This window comes from Vespula pensylvanica, chromosome 1, assembly GCF_014466175.1.
Source record: "Vespula pensylvanica isolate Volc-1 chromosome 1, ASM1446617v1, whole genome shotgun sequence".
Lineage (NCBI taxonomy): Eukaryota > Metazoa > Arthropoda > Insecta > Hymenoptera > Vespidae > Vespula > Vespula pensylvanica.
In genome coordinates this window covers 4372296-4386083 of record NC_057685.1, presented here as the reverse complement: position 1 = coordinate 4386083, position 13788 = coordinate 4372296, and the positions used below count along the sequence as shown (strand labels likewise).

Sequence of the window (13788 nt, the reverse complement as noted above, 5' to 3'; positions counted from 1 at the left end):
CCGGCTAGTAAAGAGCAGTGGCTTAGATTTTAAGAGATTTTTTCATCAATCATTTTAAGAGATTTTTTTCAGATACGAAATATAAAAAAAGAAAAAAGAAAAAAAGAAATTAATCTTCAAACGTGAAAGTTCAAACGAGTTATATAGATGCATTCAAATTTCCGGCTGGGAAAGGGCAATGACTCCATCGAGCTAATATTAGTCGGGTATTCTTAAGAGAAGAGATGAATCAATAGAAACTGTTTGCAGAAGAGAGAGAGAGAGAGAGAGAGAGAGAGAGAGAGAGAGAGAGAGAAAGAGAGATAGAAAAAAAAGAATAGAAAAGAAATAGACGAAGAAGAAGAAGCGACGTTTGTCTAGAGGCATAGGAGAGTCTTGCGCAAATAGTCTCTCTCTGTCTTTTTCTCTTTTTCTCTTTCTCGAACAGTTTTATGACTGTGTTAAAGACACACCGAATAGACTTCACTTTTATTCGTTTCCAGTTGAAAGATTTTAAGTATTAGAATCGTTTCGAGCTTCTTTGATAAATCGGAAGACTACTTTCGCGATTGGAAGTAAATGTCGGACGACATTGCTCGTGCAATGACGTCATGAACGCACGTATAGCAATTGCGCAGGCACGAATAAGAGTCACTATAAGGTAACCACGATCCTTCTTACATTATAATACGTAGATAGACGTGTATGTGTGTGAACGTATGCGTACAATTATATTACGTACGTAGACACAGATAGATGTATGTACTATGTATATACTATACATATACATATGCTTTGGTTAGATCTAAGTACAATAATATACACATAAATATTCGTACATATAGTAATACGCGAGATTTCAAAGAGATATCATAGTGCCTACGTTTCAAACCTAACAGAGAGGATTCATTTACCTATTGAATTAGTATACCTGATCGATGAGTCGATCTCGACGATGACGTTAATGCAAGAAAATGTTATATTATGGGAACACCATAATGAATCTATTTAATTATTCGTTAACACAGGTCGAAACTGGATTATATATTATTTAATTAACAACTATAAGAATCATAAATTTTAAGTTATAATGGTAGATTATTATTTTCGAGAACGAAACATTTTCCGACAACAAACATTAATATCGAACGATAACAATAACAATGTCATTGTTTTTTCTTTTTTTTTTTTTGTATTTTCTTATTTTTTCTTTCTTCTATTCTGATTATTTAATGGATCGGTGTCATGGACAGAAAAGCGAACGTGAAATTCCCAGAGAGATGAGAAACGAGATTTTCTTAGCGTTACTCGTCAAGCTCCGTCCATATAAGGGCCAACCAAGCGCGTTCCATCCAACTGGAATCCGATCGTGGACTGACCTTCCACAAGTGTTCTCTCGTGATGCGTGAGAGTATCCGATCTCGATCCAGGTGTTCGGGTGCCGAATAAATTAGTTTTGGGTTACATCCTTCCTGACTCGTGTACAGGTTCTTTACAAAATAAACGTCTGATTAATTTACGTATTGATCGATGAAACGGAGCGGCCGAACGTCCGAGTAAATATATATTATGTAAATTTAAAGGTGTTAGACAAAATGACGGTAACGATTACGTCTACATTATTTATTTTTTTTTTTCAAGTTCGATAGATATATCTTATTCAAGGAAAAATAAATTATAAGATAATTGTGCTCGTTACATCTTATCAGAATTTAATGTTACGTTAAGGAGATCGTTAAATCGATGTTATTTTATTTACGTTATATTCCAACGTAAGGGAATATAAAAGGATCGAATTAAAATGATGTAGAGAAAATCTTCTCTTTATTCGATCAATAATACGTACATAGGTGATAAAAATAAATAAAAAAAGAGAAAAGTAAAAAAAAAAGGAAATTATTTACATAGAGTAAATATAGTTTTTTATCGCGCGTAAATGGTCAGTATGGTAGTCAAACCGCTTTCATTGAAGTCGAGATAATCACGTGAATTTCTCGAATTTTCATGTACGGTATCCAAGATTCATTAGATCTATCGTAATTGACAGAGTTATTTAAGTTTCCTTCATATAGAAAGAATTTTCTTTAGATTTCTCGGCTCACGAAGTGTTTGACGTAATCGATAATACCAAATAACTGGCGGAAATGATTAAATTTTTTTTGCTCCCTTATTTTTTCTTTTTTTTTTAGTTTTTATTTTTTTCTCTTTCTCTCTTTTTTTTTTTTTTTAAATCCCGTACGTGCTTGCGGTTAAGCATCAAATTTCGATTTCGAACAATTTGGATTCGGTTGTCATTTCCTGACACGGATTTGCTCTTAGTCAGCGATTACACGCTCGCCTAAGTTGACGCGATATCGGCGAGTGGTCACACGAGAGTCCACTCGTTACATCGACGATACCTAAATCGGAGACGATTGAAAAATAAAAGTAAGAGGTAACGAGAGAGAGAGAGAAAGAAAGAGAGAGAGAGAGAGAGAGAGAGAGAGAGACCTTGCCACTTTTGATCGGCCGCCTTCGCCGACATTCTCGTAAACGACGACGACGTTGACGTCTATGCATTTTAATCATTCATTAGATCATTATCAAAAGTCTACGATATTAAAGACAAATAAATAATATTTTATAAATAAAATTTTTTAGATATCGATTTTACACTTTACATTATAAAATATTTTATAAAAGAGGAGATGAAAATTCTCCAATGTTCGATCAAGATTAGGAACAATTCTTTTTTTTTTTTTTCGAATTTCATTAAACAATTCGTTCTTCATTGATAAATAAGTATAAGTAATTAGTAAGTAAAAAGATTTTATAACAAAATCAAATATATTTATTTATATCTGATATTCTCTCTCTTTCTATATTCTAAACGATAGAAAAAGGGATAAGATTTTTTTTCACAATCTTTCGAGAGAAAAGAAAATCTTCCGAGATTAGAGAAGAAAGAGGATTAAGAACAATTTTCTAACATTTAACGTAACATATCTCGAATAGTATCTACACATCATTCTCAAGTTCTCAGCAATTTGTCTTTTTCAAATCGTCTTATGTTAGTCTGAAAGCGTACGTTAGAGACTATAATACCATTACTACCACTACTACTACTAGTACCACCATTACTACTACTATAACTAATACTAATACTAATACCACTAATACAACATCTAGTAGCCGGTTTCTCTCTCGTCTAGTAATGGAACGGGATGCAATTACGTTATACCTCGTGTCGGTCGTCACTCTTAATCTAAGAATAAACTCGGCGGGTTGGCGTGTTTTACCGGATAGGCTAATTAGGGAGACGATTTTACTTTTAGCAGCGTTCGAGAGAAGCGCTGCAACTGTTTTCACTCTCTCTCTTTCTCTCTCTTTCCTTTTTTTTCTCTCTTTTTTTTTTCTTCTTTTTTCTTTTTCTTTACCTCCCTCCCCTCTCCTGCCTCCCCTGTTTCCCCTATCTTCTCCTCATACCACCTACCATCTTTCCTCTCCTTTTCATTAGCGACTACGATAGAGTCTCGCACCTCGTGCTCTAACCATGAGTATTCTTCTCTCATTTACAACCTTGTAAAACTAGCAACCTGTTTCCTTCTTTCGTATATATGTATAAGTAAGTAAGTAAGTAAGTAAGTAAGTAAGTAAGTAAGTAAGTAAGTAAGTAATTATGTGCTTTTCTTCCTTTAAATTTCTCAGATCAATTTACGATGAATTTCTACATATAGAATTTTTATGATTTTATCATAAAAGATATAAAGATGTTAAAAATTGCGAAAGGAGATTACGTGGCGCGGAACGTGCATTAATTAATTGGATGCGATATTAATTAAAGTCGTTATTAAAGATCATTGTAATATCGATCGATTTAATAAATTTTCGTTTAATAGTCGAGTCCTTTATATTTAATATCTATATCGATCGATATCTTATATCGAGATATTTTATATCGAGAGAGATCGATTATCGTAAATCGAAAGATGTTAATCACTTTGTAAAAGGTGAGATATAAGAACGGCCATTTACGTCAAGGCCGTTTTCGAACGAAAGGGAAAAATCTTACATACATACGTATTTTGCTTACGTGTATAATACGTAGTACGTACGATAGATATCTAAAAGAAAGGCAACGATCGATGGATCGATCGATGTAGATCTTTTGACATTTTCAAGAAGACTTTCTTAAGAATGAGTCATTTACTTGTTCGATCGATGATATTATCGTACAATTAAAAGATTATTATCTTGGAGTGCCTTTTGATTTTAATTCGACGATTTCCCGATTAAATTAATTTTCCCGTGGGATTTACCAGTGACTTGCATCGAAAGTAAAGTATCCATCCTTTTCTCGGGATAGATTTCACCATTGTTCGAATGAACGACGTGCGTTAAAGTGGGTGGTCGTTTCATCGAATTATTTAGAAAGTCTTGAGTGTGTGCGCTTTGATCACATTTGAAATTTTATCCTTTCGTAAAGTTGCGTGACTTTCGAACAAATAAATAAATCGAAGGAGAAAAGAAAAAGAAAAAAGAAAACGAATAACGAATGGAAAAAAAAAGAAAGAAACAAAAATGATAACTCTCGAACATAATCTACTAAGATAATCTAAGATATTAGAGAAAATTTCTCGAGGTTTGTTTAGTTAAACGGTAGTTCGATGATAACATTATGACCGTTCTGATTGAAACGTTAACCTGTACTTCGGCGTTGTTAACGATCTCGCTTTTATCCGCCTTCATTTCGTCATTGATTTCGCTGCAAACCTCCGATGATGTCACGCCACCAATTGTGGTAACTCGTTCTGTAGCTTCTCGCGAATAGGTTACTCGCGATTCGAGGAAAATGCGAACGTTAAATCGTAAGAAATTATCACTCCTTTCTCTCTCAAGCATTACGATACGAACATCTACATATTAGTAGATAGTTTTTTTTACTAACTCGATTGATCGTGAATCCGTCGAGTTCTCAATATCAATTCTGTTAATATAATATAATATATACAGTAAATTTTACTTTAAATTATTCTAATTTTTTCTTTTTTTTTTTTTTATCAATGTTCATTAAATTTGATTAATTACGAATGATTCGATGTATCATAATATTTATTTTCCTTTTTATATTATATGTTAATATATTTTCATCTGAATATTTTTTTTAAGGATCGCAAATTTTCTTTAAATTTTCTTCAGAATTTTTATAATTTATACATGTATATTTTTTTTTTCTGACCAATCTACTAACTCGATTGATTATAAATATTATTATATTTACTGTAGTTTTTTATAAGATCGTTTAATTAAATTTTCAGATTACTATAACGAGGCACGGTACTATACGAGCAGCCCAAATACCCCAACAAATACCGACGTGTAAGTATAATAAGAAACTTTCTAATTGTTGGATCAATTAAGTCACGTTGGAAGAATCAAAGAAAATCTTTTTCACGTGTGAAACATCCAATCCTTTCCCTATCACTCTCGTTTTCTCGCAGGAAGAGAACGAGAGAATAAAAAAAAAAAAAAAAAAGAAAAGAAAAAGAAAAATGGAAAAAGGAAAAGAAAAAAAAACAAAAAGAAAAGAAAGAAACTTATTCGACTCACAGAGTTTAGCATAAAAGCCAGATGATCAGATAAAAGCGAACGCTTTCCATAGGATGAGTACGTGCGCTTTCTAACAGTCTTAAGTATCAACTTGCGAAGACGCATCCTTGATAACCCGAAAGACGACGAACAGAGACGATCGTTTGAAACACGTACTTACTTGCTCGAGCTTAATTGATCATGAAAGGGTTTTAATTGATGAGCCAATTAAGTGTATGCACGGTAGGATGTTAGCTTTGTTTTTTACCTCATTTATTGAGTTGAAACATCGGTATCGGTATCGATATCAATTCGTGATATTGAGATTGATCGAGTATGTGAAAATCTTTCGTAAATTTTTTTTAACAAATTTTTATCATATTATTATATTTTATATATTTTTATATTATCTTATATTATATATAATATATGTAGATATGATTTTTTTTCATTTTTATGATACTAAACTCGGACAATTCTTTTTCGTGTCTAAAAAAAAAAAAAAAAAGAAAGAGAAAAAATTATGCAATATGAAACTCGTAGTACGACTTGTATCGAGTAAAAAGTTGATCCACGGATAGGAATTAACAATTAAAACAATGATACGAGATACTTAATAAAACAAAAATCTTCAAGACTTCAAAATTACTTGACATTATGGTATTACTTTATGGGATGATAAAAAATAAAATAACAATAATAATAATATAAAAAAAAGATAATGCGAAAGTCGAAATTCGTCGAAATTACATAAACGAAGATGGCAGCTGTATCTGCATCTGCAGTTTACCGAAGAAAGGGAAAGGAAAGAAGAAGAAAAAAAGGAAGAAGAAGGAAAAAAAAGATTTCGTTCGGAAGAGAAGGAGAAGGAGGAGGAGGAGGGGCTTTCCAGACGAGCGACGACCTTCCTTGGAAGACATTGCTTTTGCTGGAAGGTGAACGCAGCCCGTGCGACCTAGATTCTCGTGTGGACGAGAAGAGAAAAAGAGAGAGAACCGCGAGAGTAAAGTGAGAGAAACCGAACGGGAGATATAAACTCATGTCAGACGAAAGAGATAGATGGAGGAGAGAAAGAGAGAGAGAGAGAGAGAGAGAGAGAGAGAGAGAGAGAGAGATGACGATTATAAGCAACGAGAGAGAGAGAGAGAAAGAAGAGTCGACGATTTCCTTTTTGAGATCGACGAGAATCGAAAGTTTCTTGTAACTGGCGGCCACAAAGCCGAACACTTTCAACCTCCGAAACCTTTTTACCAAAGAAGGTTTCGCCGGAATTTCACCTTCGTTTCGCCCAGAGCAATAATGATAATAATAATTATAAAAATGATAATAATTATAATTATAATAATAATTGTTATTATAATGAGGATGATGGTGATGACAAAGATAAGAAAAAAGTAAAAAGAAAGAAAAGAAAGAGAAACGTATATCGTAAGATCCATTTTAAGATTTAGAGATTTAAATTGCTTGTACGATCGAGATTAAAAATAAATAGAAGAAGAAGAAGAAGAAGAAAAAAAAAAGATAACATTAGAAGAATGCTGACAGATCCGATCGAGATCGATGGATCAAGATCGATCGTGATCTCCCTCGAGGCCAGCGAGAACCCAATGACCGATGAAACGTACCTAATAAGATCAGTGCGTATGAAGATCAACCTCGTGTGTAGAATTTTCTTCTCCCTGACATTGACGAATCGAAAGTTCTTCGAGGAGAAGAAGGAGGAAAGGGGGATGCAACACGTATTATATTTTTTTTTTTGTATTTTTTATTTCCTTTTTCCTTGCTTTTTTCTCTTGCTTTTTTCTCTCCTCTCTTTTCTTTTTTCCTTCTTTTCTTTTTCTATCTGGCGTCGATGATTGGAAAACGAAGCGTATCCTCTACCAAATCGTAAATCAAATGTCTTCCCCTTCTATCTCACCTGTCATTTGCATATGTACAGGTATCTTATCGAGATTCTGTAATAAATTTAAACGAGGCACGAATACTATATCGATGATATCTCGAGAACTCGTTGAGGAAGGTCGTTCGTGACGTCAATCTTCAATTTTATTTCAAAACTTAAAAAATAATAAAAAAAGGAGAGAACAGAATTATTCAGGTTTTGTTGCAAAAATAATTTCTATCTTATCTTAAATTGTGTATTATTATTATTATTATTATTATTATTATTATTATTATTATTATTATTATTATTATTTAAAAAAAGAAGAAAAATTAAGATAAATGAAGAAGACGGATACATTTTAATTACAGAAAAAAAGAAGTTTGCGTATCGAATGAAATAATGTGTTTTTATCGTCAACCAAGATACTAAGCGAAGATGATTAATATTGATTCCAAAAAAAAAAAAAAAAAAAAAAAAAAAAAAAAAAAAAAAAAAAAAAAAAAAAAAAAAAAAAAAAATTATCGAGACGCTATGATTCTCCGAAATAGAAACATGAAGATCGATGATTATTTTCCATATTTTGAGATAATCTGTAGTGGCAGTATCGATCGTCGTCGTCTCTCTCACCAGGTGAAAATCTTTCGTACGGAGGAAAGTGCATTTTTTTTTTCTTTTTTTTTCTTCTTCTTTCCCTTTTTTTTCTTCTCTCCATCCGCTTCCTTCTTTCGCACTATGTTCGCATGTGAGCGTTCGTTCATTCTTCTTAGAGTTGAGGCTACCGTTCGCAAACTATTATTCTCACGTGCGCTGCTATATCAACGTACGTAAGTATGTACAACCTCGTGCATTTCCATATTTATAAGCCTGTTGTGCCGGCCATTACCCTGTCGTACATTTAATATCTGCCTTACTTACGACCTTATTCCCTCCTTCTCTTTGTGTATATGTGTATGTGTGTGTGTGTTAACGTTTTTTTTCTTTCTTTCTTTTTTTTTTTTTTTCCAAGAAAACGAACACGGAAGCAACGCTTGAGAAAAATCGTTTTAGAAATTATCTAACAATTTTTTTTTATGTAATTAGCGTAGGTATATGAAATAAAAAAGGAAATAACAAGGAAAAATTATTTCTTTTTTTTTTTTTTTTATATAAATAAAACTACATTTTATTTGATGAAAATTTTTTTCTGACAAGAACCTTTTTATTTATTTACTTATTTATTTATTTATTTTTTTTGTTTAATAAAAATGTTCGTTTTATTTAAGATAAGGATTTTGTTTTTTTTTTTTTTATCGAAAGAAGTCATCGAATGAAATTTCTATTTATTAGTGTAAAAATGATCATGTACGATGAGTCGAGAAAGCCTCGTTAAACGTTTAATCACCGAGAGAGCATGAGATCGATCTAACAATGAAAACAAGGTCATATATGTATTTCACGGGATACTTACGCATTTAAAAAAATGATTGTCGTGAGAACTTACATGAAAATTGGATTTCTTCGTGTTAACTAGCTAAAACCATGGATGAGATTTTTGTATAAAATTTATTCTGATTGAACATTAAATGAGCATTGGATGCTTTCGTTAAAATTAATGAATCCGTAAGGTGCGATATTTTTTAATATATGTGAGAAACAACTTATTTATTTATTTATTTATTTATTTTTTTTATAACGAGAGAATTTAAATATTAATGAAGAATTCTTCTAAAAAAGAGAAAAAAGAACAGGCGAATCGATCTTGAAAATTTTTTATTTCACACTCAATATTGATTTATTTTTAAGGATATTTACATAAATTCAAATCGAATTTTCTTCCCGATATAGTATTGTAACGATTGATCGAATCATAAAATTTCAAATACGGAATGGAATACGTAAATGGTTAGCAATAGTTCTGCGTTTACAAGAAAACATTTTTACAATACTAACATAAACATACTGCTTACGTTTCCATATTGTCTCGAGATCTTTTCCATTGTATGTACGAACCAATGGAAATCGTGGATCTTATTGTTTAGAACTCGAGAGAAGAAGAAGGTATCGAATCGATGCATAAATCTTATCGTACGTGTACATGTGTCAGGTGTAATAAGTGTAATCGTAAGTCTTGTACTTTGCAAGTTATACACGACTTATTGAGAAAAAGACATACTCGGATCACTTGCGGAAATTTATCCTCTCGCTCCTTTTGTAGATAATAATACCTACGCTTTTATCGATTTTATTAAGTCGTTTGAATTGGAATCATTATAATATAAATATAATATATCGGTCACTATAGCAATTCGAGTGCTATTCAAAATTTAACGATCTTTTCTTTTCACTCTGGACAAAAAAAGACATAGAAATTTTTAATATAATTATATCAATAATTTAAACGAAAGAAAATAATGCTTTTTTTTTTATCCGTAACAGTAACAACAAAAACTTTTTTTTTATCGATTAATTAATTTGATAAGAAAAAAAAAATAAATACACAAAATTTGCCGTATCGATAAAGTCGGATGATAAAACTTGTAATAACTTGTTAAAAAATCAGAAGCTACATAGGTAACCTTGTTCGAATCGAATTAGATATCGATATGAAGGTGAAAAAAGAAGCAAAAAAAGAAAAAAGAAAAGAAAAGAAAAAAGAAATCGAATTAATTACTCGTTACACTGCTTCACGTGTCACTAATGGTGTTTCATCGATCAGCAATCTTCTTCTTCTGCATGTAACGCTACCTTAACATTCCCTTATCTTTCGATCGAGATTTATTATAATTGGCCCATGTCGTGTCATGGCCGACGATCGATCCTCCTCTTGAAGAAGCATTATAATGACTCGGTCTATTTTTAAAGGATTATCCATTCGATATACTTCCTCCTTATTTCTTGACACGTCTAACAAATTGCTTCTGACATTTTACAAGCGATTTTGTTCGATCATATTTTTAGACTTTTGTTTTGTTTTTTTTTTTTTTTTATCAACAAGCAAAAAACGATATAGGTACTTATTATTATTATTATTATTATTTTATAATTATATGATATACATAGGATAAATAAAAATAACAATAATAATTGTAGTAGTAGTAGTAGTAGTAGTAGTAATAAAAATTTTAATGAAAATAATAATAATAATAATAATAATAATAATAATAATAATAATAATAATTTTCTATCCTTTTTGAAAATGTCTAAACTTTCGTGAAAAGATAGAATAAATTTATTAATTCATCCTCGATCTTTCGTTGACTTTGTAAGCACTTATTTTGAGCTATTTAAGTATACACATACACAATGCACACACAGACACACACACACACACACACACTACAGAAGAGGATCCGGCACCCGTATCATTAGAGGCGTAATAAGAAGCGCGTATACGTGTAACTGTACGTTCTCAAATGTGCAATTATCTTGGCAGGCTCACGGCCAGGATTATGCGAGAACCGTAAATAGGAAACCAGGAGGAGTTATAAATGATCCTATCTAATGACGATTCTAGCCTCGTTAAACGGTCAATGACGTTTTACTCTCTGGACGTTGTTCCGTTATGTGTGAATTTACTCCGATTGCTTTTCACGATTCTTTTATCGAGAGTGATATCGAATAAACGTCACACATACTTCTAGAAAACGTGCCCTTCCTATCGAAGCCATCACGAGTAAATTCAAATAAAATCGAGTAACGTTAAACCGCGAGTATTAAAGATCAGAGATAATTCGTCGAAGGTTAATAATCGTCAGTAAGAAAAGGAAAGAAGAATTCTCGGATGATCGCAACAATTCAATCCAAACGAGTAAATTTTATTAAATACTAAAGCGATCGATAGAAAAAGAATTCCAAAGGAACGTAAGAATACTTCACCATGACCAATCGACCGATTTATACATAAATATAAAATAATAATAATAATAATAATAATAATAATAATAATAATAATAATAATAATAATACTCCATGAAAAGATCTAAACTCTCATGATTAAACTTGTACAAATGATTCGAACGTGACTCAGGAGAAAATGTATTTAACTCTAATACATAAAATTGCTTTCCCATTACGTCTATCATATAACAATGAATGTGTCCGAGGAAAAAGAAAAAGAAAAAAAAAAAGGAAAAAGAAGGAAGAAAAAAAAAGGAAGAAAAAAGAGAAAGAAAGAGAGAGGGAAGATAAAAAAAACAATGTCTCCTAGTCGATAGAGTTAGCACTAACGACGTTAATGGCTCATAAGGATAGACCGGCGGATCACACCGATGGAACCGTCGTTGGAGCGAAAGGCTATCGATCATGAGCTCGATCGCTCGGAAGATCGCTTCTTAAGTGATTCATTGTCCTCCACCGAGTTACTCATGACTTATATCACGTTGCTGTATTCTGGTCTAGGGGGTAGGAGGGAGGAAGATGGAAGGAGAGGGGGCACACTATGAGCTTCTTTGTTCGACACGGACAAATGAGCCCTCGATGTAAAGAAGAATGAAAGCAAAAGATAGAGAGAGAAAGAGAACACATTATTGCATAGTCATTTTAACGTCGTCACGAACATCTTTGGTTGAAGATTAAGACGGCTAAGATCCTTCCTGTCAGCAAGATAACGTTTCGCCCATCGGATCTCGAAAGATAACGAATGAGAGAAGATGGACGAGTTAATGAGACGCCTAATCATTAAACGATCGATCGTAAAACGATCGATGTCGTTCCGACGTATTATAATTATTCGTACGAATCTCAAACGATCAATGCTGCTCTTCGGAGTCTTCGTGGAATCTTATTGTCTTGGAACTAATGGGATTTCTTGCCACGTTACACGTACTTAGTTAACTATCCTTTATATAGACATTACTTTAACTTAACTCACAGACCTGATCGAGATTTGATTTAATGAGATTTTATTACGAAGAAAGAGAGACCTTGACGATATAAAAAGATAAAATTAATGTGATGATTAAAGCGATCATTACGATTATACGTTGTTAAATATCAATTATGACGAATTTTGACATATTAACGGAGTTCGAACTGTGAGCTTTATAACGTTGGAACGTTTTTGCGTTTCTCTTAATTAAACGTTACATCGGATACGTACGTACGTACTACGGATTTATTCATGTAAAATATTCGTGTTTTTTTTTTTTCTTTCTTTCGTAGTTACCGTTGCAAAATAAATTTTAAAATCTTCGTAAGAGGGTAAGTAACAGTAATATAAGGTCAGAAGATTTGACGGATCTCGAGCGTATGTCGATGTTAGAAAATTATAAATAGAAATGTATGTAGCGATAAAAGAGGCCGAAATAACGAACCTCGTGAAAAACGATGATGGTTCTTAACTGTCCGTTTGTATTTGTTTGCGCACATGTGTGTATCCTATGTGTGTATATATCTGTGATCCCAGAAATACTTGTACCGTTCCCTTTGGTCTTGACTGTTCGAAGCGATAACGGTATTTCTCGCTTCGAATCCTCAGTAATTCTTGACTGTTCGTTCAGACACCGTTTGCGTAAGAATCAATTTGACTATGGACGCAATTTGTTTCGAGGCAATCCAACGAATATAACTATCCTTAAATATCTTATCGATATTTCATTGGTCATAAAATCCATGATCTAAAAATTAATCTTGGTCAATGGGTCCCATCATTCAACCTTGGACAATCCCGTTACGAATGATTTCTCGTTTTTCTAGTTCCCGATCTATGTACATTTTGTAGAAACATGAAATCTTGTTTACTTTTACGTGATTTCCATGACGAATGAATTTAATACCGTAAAAGGACTTTTTTCGATGAACGATATAGTTTATGAAGAAAATAAAAAAAAAAAAAAAAAGAAAAATATATAATAAAGATAAATAAAAGAAAATGCAAATGTAGATAATCGATTCCAACGAAATTTCAACGAAACAGATCGTAAATTTTAAATTCTATCGACCGTAAGACGAATATGGATCTAATTGTACCATAAAACGATTTTGCCTTTACGACCATAAAACTAATTTCTATAGGATAGGGTAGAAGAAAAGAGATAATAAAAAAAAAAGAAAAAGAAAAATAACGAATTTGTAGAGAATTCATTTAAACACATCAGATCGTACATTTTTAAATGTATCTTCGTGAGCAATTATTCTTAATGAGAAAGAAAAAAAAAGAAGAGAGAGGGAGAGAGAGAGAGAGAGAGAGAGAAGTAGGATCGATATGGTTCATGTTATAATTGAAGAGTACTTCGTAGATCGAAGGGAGAGATAAAGTTTATTTTTTAAAAAGCGTAAGAGAATCCTTGAAGAGTAACACAACGGTAAACAACATCAACAACATCTTTGCGATTTCTTGAAAATTCAGCGGTCTTAATGAGGGAGAGAGAGAGAGAGAG

General features: G+C 32.3%; 1 protein-coding gene across 1 annotated transcript in view; it reads left to right on the top strand.

Annotated features, from left to right (window-relative positions):
* Positions 1-13788, top strand: part of LOC122635985 — a 63235-nt gene that overhangs the window by 6717 nt on the left and 42730 nt on the right. Inside the window, exon 3 of the mRNA XM_043826754.1 lies at positions 5277-5337. Coding sequence (XP_043682689.1) covers positions 5277-5337 — 61 coding nt within the window. The remainder of the gene's footprint in view (positions 1-5276; positions 5338-13788) is intronic.